At 34.9% G+C, this 19,222-nt stretch overlaps 4 protein-coding genes across 8 annotated transcripts in view; 2 read left to right on the top strand and 2 right to left on the bottom strand.

Annotated features, from left to right (window-relative positions):
- LOC101890779 (tau-tubulin kinase homolog Asator) overlaps positions 1–9,569 on the top strand; it is an 80,874-nt gene extending 71,305 nt beyond the window's left edge. For all 4 annotated transcript variants that reach the window (XM_059124737.1, XM_059124735.1, XM_059124738.1 and 1 more), the window contains 3 exons: positions 4,492–6,979; positions 8,985–9,376; positions 9,435–9,569. In XM_059124737.1, coding sequence (XP_058980720.1) covers positions 4,794–5,948 — 1,155 coding nt within the window. In that variant the 5' untranslated portion in view covers positions 4,492–4,793 and the 3' untranslated portion in view covers positions 5,949–6,979; positions 8,985–9,376; positions 9,435–9,569. The remainder of the gene's footprint in view (positions 1–4,491; positions 6,980–8,984; positions 9,377–9,434) is intronic.
- LOC105262023 (uncharacterized) overlaps positions 1–14,411 on the bottom strand; it is a 33,630-nt gene extending 19,219 nt beyond the window's left edge. The window contains exons 1-2 of one of the 2 annotated variants that reach the window (XM_059124733.1): positions 13,097–14,411; positions 3,674–3,942 (exon numbers count right to left, since the gene is read on the bottom strand). In XM_059124733.1, the coding sequence (XP_058980716.1) occupies positions 3,674–3,942; positions 13,097–14,151 (1,324 nt within the window). In that variant the 5' untranslated portion in view covers positions 14,152–14,411. The remainder of the gene's footprint in view (positions 1–3,673; positions 3,943–13,096) is intronic. The other variant, XM_059124734.1, reaches the window with a different exon arrangement.
- Positions 14,412–14,959: 548 nt separating this feature from the next.
- Positions 14,960–16,231, bottom strand: LOC101890606 (uncharacterized protein DDB_G0287625). Its single transcript, XM_005186571.4, has one exon. The coding sequence runs from the start codon at positions 16,161–16,163 to the stop codon at positions 15,057–15,059; it is 1,107 nt and encodes a 368-aa protein (XP_005186628.2). The 5' UTR covers positions 16,164–16,231; the 3' UTR covers positions 14,960–15,056.
- Positions 16,232–17,036: 805 nt separating this feature from the next.
- On the top strand, positions 17,037–19,112 carry LOC101891658 (protein mushroom body miniature). The gene is made up of 2 exons (XM_005186577.4): positions 17,037–18,282; positions 18,373–19,112. The coding sequence occupies exons 1-2, from the start codon at positions 17,155–17,157 to the stop codon at positions 19,042–19,044; spliced, it is 1,800 nt and encodes a 599-aa protein (XP_005186634.2). The 5' UTR covers positions 17,037–17,154; the 3' UTR covers positions 19,045–19,112.
- The last annotated feature ends 110 nt before the right edge of the window (positions 19,113–19,222 follow it).

Raw genomic sequence — 19,222 nt, 5'->3', positions numbered from 1 at the left:
AAGAATTCAGGGTGCCTGGAAAAGCATACCCAAGGATCAAATGGAGCGTGTTATAGATTCAATGCCTCGTAGGGGTGCATCTGCTATCAAAAATAATAGATGCTATCGACTACTAGCCAAAATTTAATTATTTAAAAATAAAAAATCAAAAAGTTGCTTTAGTTTTGACCAAGCAAAATTTGGGTCATTTTAGTTTTCCATATATTATTTCCATATATATTTTTCATTCAATATTATTTTTGTATTCTTATTTTTAGTTTTTCAAAAGTGAATTAAGCACCTCATTTAAAACTGGAAAAATAATTACGATTTTTTTATTTTTGTAAAAGTTACAGGGCACTTATTATCTTTGCGATTTTAGTTGCTTTAGTTTTGGCCACCAGTGTATGTTCAAATATTTGAACGGCCCAAAAGTATGCCATTCTATGTGCCTTTCTCACACTTACCCTTTTATCTAATACAGTGCTTATGAAGTATATATGTCGTTCATTTTTAATTGTAAATGTTTTTAAAACTGAATTATTATCAATTATCAATCTTCCAATATTTATTATTCTCTGTTCCGAATTATTTGAGAACATTCAATGCTGTTAAATATGAACTATAGATCCGCTAATTATCTTGGAAGACCGTAAATTATCTTTCCTCATTACCCCATTGGAGATCTTTACGTGGTTTTAATGTCGCAATATTTACTATTTTCATATCCTTCGCTGACCAAATCCTCGGCAATTAAACATTTCGCGTTCTCAGAAGATCGTATATCTACTTAGGAATATGTTATATATTCTTTTTCATTTAACATAAATTATTAAATTTTTTTGCCACCCAAAAATATGTATTGCTATAGATTGTTCCTACACAGTTCCCGTTCTTCCAATATAGTATTAAATCTTAAGTACAGATGGCGTTCATTTTGGCATAAGCTTTGTTCCGCTACATGCAAGTCAATTTCAATTTTTCAGTATTATAGAAAGAAAGTGTCATTACAACTCATGCCAAAGAATGGCCGATATCTACTATTATTATATCCTTCACTAAATCATCAACATTTTTATACCCTCCACCAAACATAGTATGGAGGGTATATTAAGCTCGTCATTCCGTTTGTAACTCATCGAAATAATAACAAAGCACATACATATTCTTGATCTGCGTAAAATTCTAAGACGATTTATCCCCGTCCGTCTGTTGTAACCACGCTAGAGTCGAAACGAATAAAGATAGGAAGCTAAAATTTTGCACAGATCAGTCTTTTGTCTGCAGACAGGTCAAGTTTAAAGTATATCCCCCATATAACGGCACCTCCCTATAATCGGTATTTTGATGATTTTAACTATATTTTTCAATGGAATTGTATAAAAATTCATACCAGAAGTTCTTTCTAAGCACTTAAGCCACTGGAAGAGAAATGTCTACATAGGTCCACGAATCGTATAGCCCACATACAACGGTACCCCCGATATTCGATATTTTGTCGATTTTAGGGACATTATTCGACAGAGTTATTTCGTATTTAGGGCTCGTAATGGAAACTACAGTCAATGACAGAATATTGTCTATGCAGGTCCATGTCTTCGTATAGGCCACATATATCAGTACCTCCCTATATTCGTCATTCTGACGATTTTAGGTACAATATTCACCGAAATTGTTTGTTACATTATTCACAGAACTTTTTTCATGTTTCGTATTTGAATATTGTAATGAAAAAAGTTGCCCGTCTTCGTATAGACCCCAATATAACGGCTATATTCGGTATTTTTAAAATTTTAACGGAATTTAAAACGGATATTATTATTATTATTATTTTTTTTTTTTTTTTTTGAAAATTTCCAAATCTGTTTCAAATGATGGAGGGTATTCAAAGTTCGACACAGCCGAACTTACTGTTTTTATACCCTACACCACAAGGTGGTCAGGGTATTATGCCTTTGTGCATTTGTTTGTAACAGGCAAAAGGAAACGAGATAGACCCATAGTTCCTTTTGATGATCTGCATAGAATCACACTCTGAGTCGATTTATGCATGTCCGTCCGTCCGTCTGTCCATGTATTTTTGTAAACAAAGTACAATTCGCTTTTATTGCCCTATCCAGATGAAATTTTGCACAAATCATTTGTTTGGCCCAAGGACGAACCCTATTGAAATTGGAGATAATCGGTCAAAATTTAGATATAGCTCCCATATATATCTTCGTCCGATTTGCCTTTTATTGTGCACCAAACGTGTAATATCAGTCCGAATAGTATGGAATTTTGCACGTACGATCAGATTGGACCTCAAAATAAGTATGCCAAATTTGATCGAAATCGGTTCAGATATAGCTTTAGTTCCCACATATATTGTTCATCCGATTTGTTATTTTTGTCCTCCGCAGCCGTAATATGCACTCTGTAACAACAATATTTGGGGAAATATATCAAATACAGCTCAGAAATACATTTGCCAAATTTTATCGAGATCGGTTCAGATTTGGATATAGCTCCCATATATAATTTCGTCCGATTTACCTTTGATTGTGCACCAAACGTCTAATATTTGCCCAAATGGGATGAAATTTGGCATTTACGACCGAATTGAATCTAGAAGCTAGTATGTCAAATTTGGTGAAGATCGGTTCAGATATAGCTATAGCTCCCATATATACTGTTCATCCGATTTGTTATATTTGTTACCCACAGCCGTAATATGCGCTCCGTAACAACGATATTCAGGGAAATATATCAAATACAGCTCAGAAATATCTTTGCAAAATTTTATCGAGATCGGTTCCGATTTGGATATAGCTCCCATATATATTTTTATCCGATTTCAAATTCATTGTGCACCAAATGGGCAATACAAGTCCGAATTTAAAAGATACAAATGCTTCGGCATATTTAGTCCTTTGAACTTTAAGTTATAATTATAATCATAGCGAGTATGATTGAATTCTCCCATAAAAAAATTTAATTGTTATGCGGAGCTCTACTAAATTAGCAAAGTGGCCCCGCCCGACTTTAAGACCTTCTTTACTGGTTTTTAATTTATTTAAAAATAATCAATCCAATATAACAGTGTTAATATTGAAGTATAGATGGCGTTTATTATAATATAGTAACGGCCATCATAGTGTTTTGGCATTTCTGACGATCACCCCATTTTAAGAATACTTTATAATTAAGTTTTGTCCATATTACGGATATTTTAGTATATAAAAAGAAGAATATCATGTTAGGCGCCAATTCATTTAATGGAAGCAAAAAAATAACCACGACTTTAATTTTTAAAAATTTTGAAAGAGATTCAAATGAAATCACAAAGTGGAAAAAATATGCTACTTTATTTTTATTTCTCAGATAATTACTTTTTCGCTCAAAATCTATAGGTAGATAGATAAAGATCGATGGCGTTCTTTGGAATATATTATATAGTCTGCCTGCATTTTTCAATACCGTCAAGATTGAGTCACTAAAAAAAGGGTTTTATATCCACATTGGAATCAGTAGTGATCCTGGTGTAAACTATTGAAATTCTAGCTTCAATCGCTAATGCTAATAATCCTATTGGTATATAGCCTGTGATCCTAATTCAACACGAATTATATCCTAATTCTCGGTAATAAAATCCCTTCATGTTCTGAACTAAAAACTACAACAATTTGCTTAGAATATAGAATTATGGAAATACCTTTTACATTTCTTTCACCATTCTTTGAGACACTGCTCGATTGCTGATGCTGCTGCAGCGTTGGTATATTGGAAATAAATGGATTACTGCATTCCTCTTCGTCCTGTTTGAAACTTTCTTCCACAATACACTCAAGACAAAATGTATGCAAGCAGTTTAAACAGCGCGGATCCTTGAAAATTTCCTTGCACAAGGAACACAATAATATTGGAGGTATTTGCGTTGACGGTGTGGTTGATGTCATTTCAAGAGGGATATGTGTTGAATTTCTGGAAAGGAGGAAAAAAGATATTTACATCAGCATATGTTATCAAGACCAATAAAACTAGGAATTGCATGTGGCGTTAATATACCAACAGTTTACAACTTTGTCTTATTTTGAAGAACTCGGTTACCTTCTCAAAACAGAGTTCTTGAGACTCTAGGCGAGACGAGCAGAGCAAGGAACATTTGTTGTCGTCTTCAAAGTAATCATCGGATCTGCTCATCATTACGCTGTTTTTTTATCTCACCCTGTAAAGTAGCTTCTATGGCTGCTGGGTCTACGTTGAGACAACAAGTGTTCAGCTGGGGCCACTACTACGATAACATTTATAATTGTTTATAAAAGAGTTCAATTTAACAACCTACCCATGAATGGCATGCTATAGAACAAATAACACCAATACTACGACTAAACACCACAAAAAATTAACAAATGAACCAACAAAGCTTAACCTTTTTTTATTACAATTCTTCCCTATTTAGCTATTTTATCTATATTTCTTACTTGTAAAATATATAGTAATTATCTTTATCTTTTTTTCTCATCCTCACAGTCTTACATCGACGATCTCCAATTGATTTCCAAAGCAACATAAACAAAAGACATTAGCTTCAAATATACCAAAAAATATTTAAACCTTACATCCCGAACAACAATCATCGAAAGCCTAGATACTGCTACAATCAAAAAGAAACATCTCCATGGCTTACTGATAAAAATGATCTGATGATTTCTAACTGAGCTCCTGTGTGCAAAGCGTGAGTGAGAGAGAGAAAGAAAAAAGAAGAGTGAACGAGCGAGCGGACTAGGAAATAGTAGAGGGTTTACACACACACACACAAATACAAATTTCAAATGACTTCAGAAGATCTCTTGCAAGCCGGACATGTCGTCAAGGAACGATGGAAGGTAATACGAAAAATTGGCGGTGGTGGTTTTGGCGAAATCTACGAAGGTCAAGATCTAATAACACGCGAACAAGTTGCTTTAAAAGTTGAATCAGCACGCCAGCCCAAACAAGTACTCAAAATGGAAGTGGCCGTTCTGAAAAAGCTCCAAGGCAAGGAACACGTTTGCCGTTTCATCGGTTGCGGTCGCAACGATCGCTTCAATTATGTTGTTATGCAATTGCAGGGTAAAAATTTGGCCGAACTGCGACGTTCCCAGCCAAAGGGTGCTTTCTCTGTCAGCACAACACTGCGACTCGGACTGCAGATACTTAGAGCAATCGAATCTATACATTCTGTAGGATTTCTACATCGTGATATTAAACCTAGCAACTTTTCAATGGGCCGGCTGCCGTTGAACTGTCGAAAAGTGTATATGTTGGATTTTGGTCTGGCGCGCCAATACACAACGGGAACGGGGGAGGTGCGTTGCCCACGCGCAGCTGCCGGTTTTCGTGGCACTGTGCGCTATGCCTCAATAAATGCCCATCGCAATCGGGAAATGGGACGTCATGACGACCTGTGGTCACTCTTCTATATGCTGGTCGAATTTGTCAACGGCCAACTGCCATGGCGCAAGATCAAGGACAAGGAACAGGTGGGCCTGACCAAAGAGAAATATGACCACCGTATGTTACTAAAACATTTGCCTTCTGATTTCAAACAATTCCTCGAACACATACAATCGTTAACGTACGCGGATCGGCCCGACTATGCCATGTTAACTAACATCTTTGAACGTTGTATGAAACGGCGGGGCGTCAAAGAGTCCGATCCGTACGACTGGGAGAAGGTCGATGCAGTTAGTGGGACAACGGTTCCTACCACCATTACCTGTAGCCAAGCTAATCAAACTAATCCGGCTCAAATTAAAAACGATTACATACCAGGCAATATAACCCAAATGACTGTGGCCGCATCCAATATAAGCGGCACCGAGCACCTGCCGCGTCAAAACGATGTCGATACAGCGCCCATAGCCACCACAGAGCCCCTACATATCAAAGACAAGGTGAGCCGAAAACCACTGTCTTTGTACATGTGTGCCATATATCCGAACTAAACGCGATGCTGATAATTAAGGAAAAAAGACAACAACAACCACAACCACAAAGATAAACTAACAAGTTTAAATAGAAGAATATTTGAATATGAATTTTATGTTGAAATAAAGGATATTTCTGGTTATGCAATGCAACAATAATGCGGCTATGACAAACAAAACAAATAAAAAACTGCAATTATAGAGAAAATAATTACCAAAAAAAAAAAGAAACACAAAACAATACCAAAATTCTACCAAATCCAATGCAAAATTACGAAAAGAATGAGAAGAAGAAGAAGACAGCAACAACAAAATCTCCAGATTAACTTTACAAAACAATGTTATTATTTGTTAAACAATTGATTGATTGATTGATATTGAAGATATGATGATATGTTACATTTGGACCAATGTGTTTATTTGTTCCAATCTCCTCCTGGATTTTTTTCATAAAGAAACATCGCCACACCACTCAAATTCTGTGCAATACAAATGAAAAGTTTCACCCCGCGCCCAACTCAAAACCTCCTTAGCAAAACAAAAAAGAAAACAAATTCAATTCAAATGTTGATTGAAATATCCAAATGGCTTTCAACATTTGTTTCATCTTCGAGACTGATAACTATAATCAGCTTTCAAGATTGCATTTTATTCCGAACCACATAGTTCTTATTTTTTGGAAGCTGGTGGATCGGTGGTCCGTTGTGTGCAGTTAGCAGATTTGGAGCTTGACACCGAAATATTATTAAATAGATATCACCATGGACGCCCTGTAGCAAATACATACTTACTATACAAACTCCTTTGCGAATCAGAGAAAAGAACATGGTCTAAAATATTTTGCAATGGATGACAAAAATGACAAATGTATATATAAAAAAAAAACAAAATGCCAATTACAACCTCTCTCCTAAACAAATTGATGACGTTAAATCACAGAATGCAAAGCTTTGTGAAATCTATACTCCCTTAAGTAAATGGATTTTGAATAAGTTTGAAATCCTTTCATCCTTGCCAGGAATAAGGCCATTTACCAAAACTGCAATTGGGTAAGTATAATAAAAAAAGAACAAGTAAAAAAGGTGTAAGTTCGGCCGGGCCGATCTTTGAATAACCTCCACCATTTAAAACGATTTTGGCAATTTTCAAAAAAAAAAAAAAAAATCTGTTAAAAATTCTGTTAAAATCTTAAAAATTCCGAATGTAGCCGTTATATTAGGTTCTATACGACGACGTGGACCTGCATAGGCAACTTTTGTCTTGAATGCGAAATTTGAATAAAAAAAATTCGGTGAATAATGTCGTTAAAATCATCAGAATTCAGTATTTCAGTATCGGGGGTTCCGTTATATGGGGGCTACACAAACATGTGGACCTGCACAGACAATTTTCTGTCATAGGCTGTAGTACTCATTACGAACTTTAAATACCAAATTTGTGAATAATGTCGCTAAAATCATCAAAATACCGAATATCGGGAGGTATCGTTATACGTGGACTTGCACAGACAATTTTGTGTCATAGGCTGTAGCAACCGTTACAAACTTCAAATGCCAAATTTAAAACAATTTCGGTGAATCATGTCGCTAAAATCATCAAAATACCAATCGGGGAGGTACCATTATATGGGGGCTATTCCAAAACGTGGACCTACATCACCCATTTCCAATACCAAAAGTCCTGCGGACATAATACATATTTGAGTAAAATTTTATCAACCTACATTATTCCGTTCGGAAGCTAAAGTGATTTCCACAGACGGACGGACAACCCTAAATCGACATAGAATTTTATGCTGATCAAGAATATATGTACTTTGTGGGGTCTAAAATGTATATTTCGAGGTGTAACAAACGGAATGACAAACTTTATATTCACTCTATACTATGGTGGAGGGTATAACAAGTAAAATAGTATGCGTCGGTTTTGTAGACAGATGTATACCCCTAGCCTTGAGTTATGATTATTCAAACTGTTGACTCTTTATGGGGGAGGTTCCGAAGCAGTTGGACAATATTGAAAAATTCGTATCTGACCTAAAACTGATAAAAATATTACAAGGTGCCAGATTTGGACTATATCGACTACTTCCTATACCTTATATGAGATACAGATATAAATATTGGTATGTGCAAAATTTAAAGAAAATCGAACATTTATATCCACTTTTATGCGAAATCATAAATTGCGATAAATTTCTGATCAAGAGAAATATTTAGACATAGCAAGTTGTAAAGTATCGCCCACTTGTTTTGCAAGTAATGACAGATGTAAGAATTGGAAATTGTGGCCCTTTGTGTGGCCCTGGTTCGATCTGTACCATCTTTGTAACAGATCTTATGTTTATGGAAATATTGAGATATGCCACGTCTGAACAAAATCGAACTAACCTTTCTCTGTCTGGGCAGTAAATAATTTTTATTTGAAAATCTTGACATTTTGTGTGGTAGGTAGCAGCTCGATCTAAGTTTGACAATAATATTACGATGTACCAAGTTTGGATCAAATCAGATACTCCCTGAGAATGTTATCGTGCGAACCAGACAGACGGACGGACATACCTAGATCGACTCCTAGATATGTCCTAGGGTCTAAAACCGTTATTTCGATATGGCACGTTTTGGCCGTAGAAAATGATATATACCCTCTTTAGCCATATGGCTGATGGCGTTTTTATATCACAAACATTTTCAAAGGTAAACACCTGATGTTTTCAACGAGTATATTCATTAAGCTCTGGTGAGTAGAGAAAATCTGTTTTCATTGATTGTTCTCCGTCTTCACTGGTCTGACTGACGTAGCCTTCTATACTGTCTTCTACACAAAACGTGGAATACATAGCATGACCGGTAGATGGCTTGCTATGTTTACCACTGAGTTTGCATTACACTGGGAAAAGTCCTTAGGGTTCCAAACATAAAACTGTGTTTGGCACGAACAAAACAAAAATTTAAAATAAATCAAAACTCTGAGTTGGAAGATATAAACGCTTTTAAATCCTAAACAAACTATTTACAACAATGTCTTACTAATAATCTTCTTTTCTTTGCATAGCTTATCAACAAATATCTTCATAATTTTTTGGGATATTGAAATCCCAATCTTCAACTGGCAATGGTTGGTACTGTTCAAAAAATTAAGGAAAATCCCACAACGCTCTTAAATTACCCGTATCAAGAGAAAGGATGAAACAAAGGCATAGAATAAATTCCCATAAATGTTATTGCTCATTTCACCATGGTTGAATATGCTACCCAACTTCCATACAAAATGAATGATGATGGTGTCCTGAAGTCCTACAACCAAACAAAATTGATCAAATGGTGCAGACCTCACATCTAAAAACTGCCTTTAACCCATAACGGAGCGAGAGAGAGAGAGAGAGCACTACTAATTCAGTACAAAACACTAATTCAGTAGTGCAGTGGCCTTGCCGAAAGCAAAAGGTAAGTTTTTTTGCTAAACAAAGTTGAAAAACAATATTTAATTATTCCCTTTTTCCAGGTTATTATTGTCATAACTCTTGCTGCATAAAGGTCCTAATAAAGTTAAATAAGAAACTCGAAACACGGAGAAGTCAACATCTAGTCAAGTACCGCTGTGCGGGAACCGTAGCAATCGACTGTGGTTTTTTTTTTTTTTCTAAAAATTTTATTGTAAATTTTCATTTTCGCTATATAGGGTGAATGTTTTGTAATATTAGCATAGGTTTAGGTATTTAGTTTTCATAATTGTTCATACACTAGTTTAATTCGTTTTTGTTTATGTTTTATTTCTATCTCCTACGTACGTCTTTCTATATTCTATAAAACTATGAGAAAAATGCGCCTTTATACATTTAATTTATTTACGGATGATTTAGTTATTTAATTGGATCATGAAGAAAGAAATTTTAAATAAATAAAAAAATTTGCTTGCTTTTTGGTTTCGAAACCAAAAATTAATAAAATGAATCATTTCATAATTTCATACAAATCATGAACTGTATTTGTATTCAATAAAAGAATCAAAAGAATCGAACAGCTTAGCTTGATATTAACTTATTTTGATTGTTATAAGGTATGGTATGGTATGGGAAGTGGTAAAAAGCTATTTGCTATAAAAGAATCTAATTTCTCGATGATTTATTTTTACAATACAATAATAAATAAAAGCCAACAATATATAATCTTCGGGAAGCATGGAAATGTAAGAATTTATGGTCACATCATTGTGGATGTGTATCAGTTGGCATGGTAAAAAATGTGCCATATGAAAAATGACATATATGTGCTTTGTCAAATTCATGTTTAGAAATCGATTTACCCATGTTTGATCGCCTGTCTTGTTTGTCCATCAACAAGCAAGTATGTGACTCTGTGTACACTTTGTACATGTAACGTTTCTATCATACTTAGATTAGAAAATTAATTAAATTAATCATTAATCGTCAATATCATCAATAAAATCCTAGTTCAATCTTATAATACTTTCTATATATTGGTCTCCTACCAGAAATAGGCACTGGTCCGCAGGGCTTAAAGAACTAACTCAGTCAAGGTAATCATAGGTTTTGGTATTTCACAATTCTACGGGAATCTTTTAGTCTCCATAGCCCAAAACCGATCGACAGCTAAAAGTCAATCGGTATTGAAAAAGGTTCAAAGATCACAAAATTACAGTAAAGTTCCTGAAAAATCCAGTACCGATTTGGTTGGGGATGCCTAGGTAGCTTCTGCCGTATTCCCATCGATTCATGAATATCGAAGTTCTAGGTTTATTTGAATACTACTATTCGAGTCGGTAAAAATAAGATAAAATCAATTTAAAGCCAGTGTTCGATTATTTAAATATATTTTGACTTCCCCTATGATTATGCAAAATGTTGACCAATATTGTCTATTTCGTATCGGACCTAAATAAATATGATATAAATAATACCACGTGCCAGGTTTGGACTATACTGGTTGCTTCCTTCAATTTATATGAGATATGTGATAAAATGTTATATGTGCATTTTCATACTTCATTTAATACAGATAAAAATATTGGTATAGGCACAATTACAAGAAAATCGAACATTTTTATCTAATTTTATGCGAAATCATGATAAATTACATATTCATATTAGATTTCTCGATAAGAGAAATATTTAGATATAGCAAGTTGTAAAGAATCGCTGACTTGTTTCGCAAGTTATGACAGAAAGGTATTGGAAATTGTGACCCTTTGTGAGTTAGGTACCAGATGTATATTGTCTTCACAACAGATCTTGGATATTTTTGGATGTGTGAAATTTGAAGCTTGTTTCGCTTTCTTTCATCGTTTTGTTCTTTAAAATCTTGAACCCTATGTGGGGGAGGTGCCAGAAGAAATGGTGCTATCTCTGGTGCTTATAATAGATCCTATGTGGATGGAAATATTGAGATGTACCAAATCTGAATGGAATCTGATGTTATTTTCGCATTTTTTGAGCTTCATGGATACTCAAAAGTTTGACACTTTGTGGGGGAGATACCAAAAGGAGTGAACCGATATATCCCATCTTCACACCAGACCTTATGCCAATAAAAATATTGTGATGTGTGCATTTTGAAGAGAACCGGATGCTTATTTCGGATTTTATGATCGTTTTGGTTATTCAAAATATTGAACCCTTGTGGGGGAGGTTCCAGAAGGAATGGTCCGATCCCTACCATCTTTATAACAGACTTTCTGTAGATGGAAATATTGAGATGTACCAAGTCTGAATGGAATCTGATGTTAATTTCGTGTTTTATGAGCTTTATGAATATTTTACCCTTTGTGTGGGAGGTACCAGAAGGAGTGGACTGATATATTTGATATATCTTCACACCAGACCTTGGATTAATAAAAACCGGAACCTTACATCACATTTTATAGGAATTATAGCTATTCAAAATGTTGACCTTTGGTGGGAGAGGTACTTGATGAAGAGGATCGATATTATCCATTTTCACGTCGGACTTAGCACTGATGCAAATATTAAGATTTGCAAAGTTGGATCTAAATCGGATAATCCTTTCTCTTTCTGTGCAGAAAATTGTTTTCTTTGGAAATTTTGACATTTTGTGGGGGAGGTAGCAGAAGGAGTGGACCGATATTGTTCATCTCTGAACTCGATCTAAGTTTGACAATAATATTACGATGTACCAGGTTCGGATCAAATCGGATATTCCCTTCGAGAGTTATCGTGCGCACCAGCCAGACAGACAAACGGACGGGCGGACATCGCTAGATCGACTCCAAATGTCCTGAAACGGATTTATTTCAAAGAGACTGAGGGTGTAATAAGGTAATAAATTCAAAAGGACTATAGATGTTTTTCAGACAAGTAGGACACTATGGTCGAACGAAATTATACCATTGTGAACTGCATAAAGATATATGAAGACCTCAAATATGTCTTTAGCACTCATATATGTCTCGAATATGACTTATATTCCAGACTCAAGAAAACTAATAATAGTTTTTTGAATGGCTTGAAAAGACGGATCCAATTTCTCTTAACCAACAATTTCCAAAAAAAAATTAATTATTATATCCTAAATCATATAGATGGTTTTTCATTCCATTTGTAACTCGCCGAAATAAGAATTAGAAATAAGTAAATATAATCTTGATTAGTCGTCGATGTCGATTTGGCTATGTCCGGCTTCTCTGTCTATCTGTTTGTGGAAATCACTCTTGCTTCCGAACGAAATGAAATATGTTGGTTATTTTAGTCACAATTTTAATCAGAATTTATTGTTAATTGGTAGTATGTCTTCCCAGTATGTAGGAATCATCCTTGAAGATAACTGTACATGTAGGTACAAGTTTTGGTATAGGTCTCATTTAACTGTACCTCCAGATATTCTTTATTTTGATCATTTGTGTCACAGTTTTCACCGGAATTGCAGTGTGTAAAGCTACTACATACTGTGGCGGAAAATTGCATATACAGGTCCACATTTTCGCTTGTAATTTTTAAAATTGCAACATATTTTTAGACGAAATTTTTTAAATTTTTTAAGTTCCTTCCAAATGTTGGAAGGTATTAAAAATTCGGCCGGGCCGGACTTTGGTTCTTTTTATTGGTTGTTATTATTATTTCCAACAAATGAAATGGGTTTTTAAATATGTTCTTGATCCTTAACAGAACTTTAGTTCAAACAGGTACTTACCTTGATATAATCGATGCCGTTTCAAAAGTTTCTGTGGATGCACTATACTTTGGAGGATTATGATATCCAGACAATGAGGAAGAAGACGTTCGAGTTACTACAATAGATGGCTTGGAATGCCACTGATGTTGGTGATGCTGATGGTGGTGATAGGGTTGTTCATGGATTTGACATTTGTGGGCAACAGATGTTATATCGGATTGAACTCGCTTATATTCCACTAATTTTGGAGAAGGTGAATTCATTTTAAATGGATTGTTATCCTTAGGTGTCACTCTGTCAGATTCTTCAATAAATTTCCTACCATCATTGTTGCTTTGTTGGTGAAATATAGAAGTGGATGGCTTCAAAATGTTCTCAAGGACAAATTCTGGCGATGGACAATAGGGTGCCGAACCCAGGGAGTATTTACGTGTTGCCTCATGCGATTTATTAGAAATTGTTAATGACTTGCCACCATTGGACGGACTCGATTTGGAAATAGTTTCAATATTATTCATTGGCCTGATAATACCCAACGATAGAGATTTCTTTTGCTGTTCGCTTTTATGATTTGATTCGTTAATTTTAATATTTTTCCATTTTACATTACCACCTCCAGACGATGTTGTTGTGTTGGTATTGCCCATAGCAGTGACATTTGTGATATTTGTATTAACGGTCATTGGCCTTGTTACATCCGTATCCGCATTCATCGATTTATTGATTGATTTTTCGAATGTCGTAATCTGTGAATTAAATGATTGTTGCTGAGGCACTTTTAAAGCAATTTGTTCACTATTCAAGCTTAAATGGAGCAATTCCGCTTTACTGGATTCGTTTTTATTAATTTCATTGGATTTTCCTGTTGTCCATTGTTGGTTATGAGCAATTTCTTCTACTTCGTCATCATCGTCGTCATTTACCACCTGTTGGTAGGCATTTTCAAAACTTTCTTCTGGTACTTCCCATATTTCCTCATCTTCTTCCTCGGAAAATGTCTTTCTCATAGGATGTTGCTGGGCTGCGTGGTCTTCTGAAATATCGCCAATTTCATATAAGTAACTTTTATCCATTTTTCTAAAAATTTGATATTTAATTCACTACAAGCGTGTTGCCTTGTACAGACCAACGTTATAATGTTAACTAGCAAAGCTTCTTGTTGCTTCTTTAACATTTGGGCCTTTCTTTTGGCATGTCAGTAATCCAATTATCTGCGTCCATTACAATTGACAAATCTATTTCAACATATGTAGGGAATGTGTGTAGATGGATGCACAGCTAGTCAGTGACAATATGGAAATGTTTCTGTTTTTTATTTTTTTTTATTATTATTTTTTTTTTTTTTTGAAAAAAATTAAATTTGGTCGTTTTTGGAAGAAATATAAAAATATTTAACATTTTTGAAAATGTTTTAGGCTTGGGAAAACGTTGTAGTATTCGGACCCACCTTTAATATTTACCACCGAAGTGATAAATTTGTAGATATTTTTTAATATGTTGGGTCATCTTGAAATGGTATGGTTACGTTGGTGAGAATACCCTTTAGTTGCCTAATAGAAAAGTGCCTGATTTTATTTTAGTGAAATGTTTAAATTACGGCTTTATGGAGTTTCATGAGAAGTGTTTTTTTGGTTTTTTCGGACTTCCATACTCTTTAAATAAAGCACGATTAAGATAACATCTATAAGTTCCTTTACATTTGCTCTATCCTCCATGGGAAGGCCTAAGATATATATAAAAATGTTCGACTTTTTGATGGGCTCATTTGAGTTATTTCTGTGTACCGTTTTAATTTTTTTATTTATCATATGAAGTATAATTTATTTCTATTAAAATTTTCTTTTCCTCCTTAGATTTTTACCAACCCAGTAAAAAAAAACATTTTTCATGTATAAAAACATTTTATTAAAATGAATTTCTTAAATAAAGACAACATACACTATTTAAAAGCGAACACAAGAAATTGTTAACCCTAAAATTATTTTGAGCTTTTTGTCATATTCCTCTTTATCCATTTATAATGCAAAATTGTATCAATTACATTGCCTTTACGAGCCATATTGGCCTTTGTCAACAATCTTCGAATTCTATCTTTTTCCTCAAAGGTCATATCCTGGGCGTTCATTACTTTTATCTCTTTTTCGGGCGGGCACTCTAACGCAGTTTCATTGTTTTTCCTCTTCCTTTTCCCTTTTTGAGGAACATTTTCAACGATTTTTGTCGCCGCTACATCTTTATTTTCCACATTTAGTCCCAAATCCTGAGAAGAGTCCGTCATTTTCTCTGTCGGACACATTGTCTGGCCGTCTTTTCCCTTGTTTTTATTTTTCTTATTCTTTTTTTGTTTGACATTTCCATCTTCAATCTGTTGATTGTCCTTTTGAGGTGGACAAACTGGCTGTTGATCAGTAACCTTGTTTTTGGCTTTCTTGTTCTTATTCTTTAATTGTGCAACTTTTCCAACTTCCGAACCATGTGTCTTTTCTTCGTCGAAATCTTCCCATTGGGTGGGTTCTTTTTTCTTTTCTTCCATTAACATTTTTCTATAATTTTTCTCACGTTCTTTGAGGAATTTTTTACCTTCTTCTGTATCGAAGTTTGACTGCCTGGAAGCATGCTCCTCCTCACGTCGTAGATTATTTAAGTCATCTTTAAATTTAACCCATGGTGTTGCTGCTTCGGTTCTTATATCTTGTGGAGTATTACTACGAAAGGGATTTGGCTTGAATGTGTTGTTCTGTACCTTATCCCGATGTCCACCATTATTGAATTTGTTATTCCCTTTCTTATGCCGCTGTCCACCATTATTGAATTTGTTATTTCCTTCCTTATGCCGCTGTCCACCTTGATTGAACTTGTTGTTGTTATGTCCATCGCGACGATTAGGACCCATGCCTTGCTTGTTGTTCCCTTGATGATTATCTCTTCTACCTAAATGCGCCTTGAAGCGATTAAATGACTCCTTTACCGCCTGTGTTTGGCGAACCGGATCAAATTTCTTTTGACCCCAATTATCAACGTTAGCATTATTTTTGCTATTTTCGTGTTGTATTTCTAAATTTAATTTTTTATTTCCACCAAACATGTTTATGCTGTGACTGGGATGAATAGGCCGAGTTTGGTCTTATCGACTATGACAGTTTAATGTATGTCTTATAGGGAGCTATAAGTGAAACACAAATGCTCTGTTCAAGAACTAGCAAGAGTGTTATCAGCTTCCTTTCACCTTTTTAAATTTAATTTCAAAGAAAAGTCTGAAGTCTGAATAAAAAATACAGGAAATGAAATTATTTCAAATTTGGTTGCAAAATAAACGCAAAATTTCGGCTTAAATGGGAAACAAATTGAACAATTTTCTGATAAAACTGTATTGTCCTACTATTTTAGATTCCATCTCGTGGAATAACCCCGAAATTCCATTCTTGTTTCGCGGGTTTTCCCAATATAAGAATTTTGTTAGAAATAAATAAAATTAAACAAAGCCTTCTATTGTATATTAAAAAGTCTATTTGACACTATAAGACTCCAGCACAGAGTTGCATTTTTCTGGTTTCTCTGAAGTTGATCAACCTTTCTTATTGAGCCATTTTTTTATCCATGGGGATTCATAAGGACATTTTTGAAATGTCTTTTTGTTAGAGTAGATCACTCATCATGTAAGCTTATCAGAATAAGAAATATTTTCTCAATTTTTTTCTTATTTTGTATATATAAATAAAAATATTTTTTTAACTTATTTTTATATTAGTTGCTTCCTTTTGTCAGGCTGTCGCTATAATTGGCATAACGACTTTGTATACATGTCATGGTACAAATATATAATTAATATCGTAAAAACGATTACATTCTTGTTCTTCTTCTTTAACCGATCATAAAATAATTAGAGCTTATGCTCAATGTGTGAAGCAAACCGTACGCGTCGACCAATTCGTAATGTTGCCTTCACCTTTGACTAAAAAATCCATCTACTACTAAAATAAACGTCTCCGTTTTATGCACGTGTTGTGCGCGCTCTCTGGCCGGCAAGTGTTTACATTCTTTTTCTGTGGTTTTGTTCTTGTGATTGTTGACTGAAGATGTCCTATCGTGGCTGGGATAGTGGGGCAGGATCCCGAGGAAATCATCAAAATTTCCGCGGTAGTGGAAAAACACGTGGTGGCCGTGGAAGAGGTAGAGGTCGTGGCGGTGGTAGAAATAATTTTCAGAAATTTGTTGACGTTGAATCGAGAGAAAAAGAACAGAATTGGGGAAAACAATCATGGGGATATGACAGCAACTATAATAATACTCAAAACAGTTTTGAAACACGCAAAAGTGGTTTTGGTGGAACATCCTATTTGTACAATAAGGACAATGATTTGCCAAATAATAACAACAATAACAATCCTTCAAGTTATGAACAACCCACGATGGCTAATGATAGTTCAAGAAATGGACAAAGGGCACAACAACAGCAAATGGATAGCAACACAAATTCGTGGAACAATTCATCGACACCTATTTCCGCAAAAAATGATTCTTCAACAAATTCAAATGCTGTGACCAAACCCATCGAAAGCGAGCCAAATACCGCAGAGACCAATAAACTATTGGTAAATATAAAAAAAGAAAAAATTAAGACAGAAAGAAAGTCGTCCAGCAGTTCGTCTTCATCATCAAGTGACTCGACGTCATCGGATGAGGAAGTAGCGCCAAAAAATACTGCTGCCACACAAAAAGCTAATGTATCATCTAATGCTACTCCAGCAAGTCCTTTGAATATAAGACTAAAACCAACGGCAACATTACTCGTTTCCCCAGCCGTGAAGAATAATAAAAAGACGGCGCCGTCTTCTTCGTCCTCGTCTTCTTCATCGTCAGAAGATGAGGATACAGCTGCAAATCCACAACCTCTTAAACGTCCTCCACCAATTCCGCAGCCCGTTCAAAATGACCCAAAGAAGAGTGGAAAAAAATCGGAAAAATCAAAAAAGAAAAAGAGCAAACATTCGGAAGAAGAAGTAGTTTGTATTGGGAAGTTGGAAAATAAAGTAACTTTAGATGATGACGACGACGATGATGATGATGAACAGGAAGCTATGATCAATGAAAGCAACGATGATGCTGCGGCAGCAGATGTATCAAGCAATGTTTCAAAATCTAAGAAGAAATCAAAGAAATCATCAAAGTCTGGAAAAGAACAATGTATGCTATGTGACAAAAAGGTATGGTGTCAACATTTTTATTTCAGTAGTTTTAAATATGTTTTCCCCATTACTTAATAATGTTTATTTTTTACAAAATTTATCTTTCAGGGACATACATCGTTTCAATGTCAAATGATATGTAAAAACTGCTCTGCCCCATATCACGGCTATAGAACATGCCCACACCCAGCTAATCTGAATGTAATGATGCAGCTTTATTTAGAATTTTGTATGCAACAATTGCAGCATTTCCAACCTGAAGTAGAATTTCAACAGTGGTTAGCTAATACAACCAGCACGAGAGACACTAACGTTCCACAACCCCTGGTGGGTTCGCCAACTCCAACAACCAGTAAAAATAAAATGGGAAAACGTAAAAATCCAACAAAATACAAGGAATTAAATATTAACATTCCAAAGAAAAAACGTAAACTATCCGTGACGAAAAAATATGAAAACAATGATGATGAATCAGATAGTTCGTCTGATTCAGATGAAGATAGTACATCTACGGACAGTGATAGCTCGTCGGAAGGTTTTCAGCAACAGCCGTCAACGAGTGCAAACGGCAGTAATAAAAGATTTAAAAATAAATCTTCTAAATTATCTGCCTTAAACGTGAGCAATTTCCTGCCAAACAATCCAGTTAGTTTTCCATTAGCACTGAATACTGGAATACCTAACCTCCCCAATGTTACAAATCAACATTTAAATAATTTGCTTTTATCGCAAATGTTTCAAAATGCCATTGGTACCATGACCAAGAAAAAACGTAACTAGATTATAAGATTTTACTTGTTAAATAATGTAAATAAATCATGTTTGTATTTTTAATAAAAATTAATTTTTAACACAAAGTTTCTGTGAGGGTTACGGGTTTTCCAAAGCATTCGCTTTGGATAAAACTTCGGAGGGCTAGTTTATAATGGTATAAACTGCGCTCCACACAATTTAGTAA

This window comes from Musca domestica, unplaced genomic scaffold (assembly GCF_030504385.1).
Source record: "Musca domestica strain aabys unplaced genomic scaffold, Musca_domestica.polishedcontigs.V.1.1 3, whole genome shotgun sequence".
Lineage (NCBI taxonomy): Eukaryota > Metazoa > Arthropoda > Insecta > Diptera > Muscidae > Musca > Musca domestica.
Note: the sequence above shows the minus strand (reverse complement) of the source record. Positions and strands in the feature narration are given on the sequence as shown.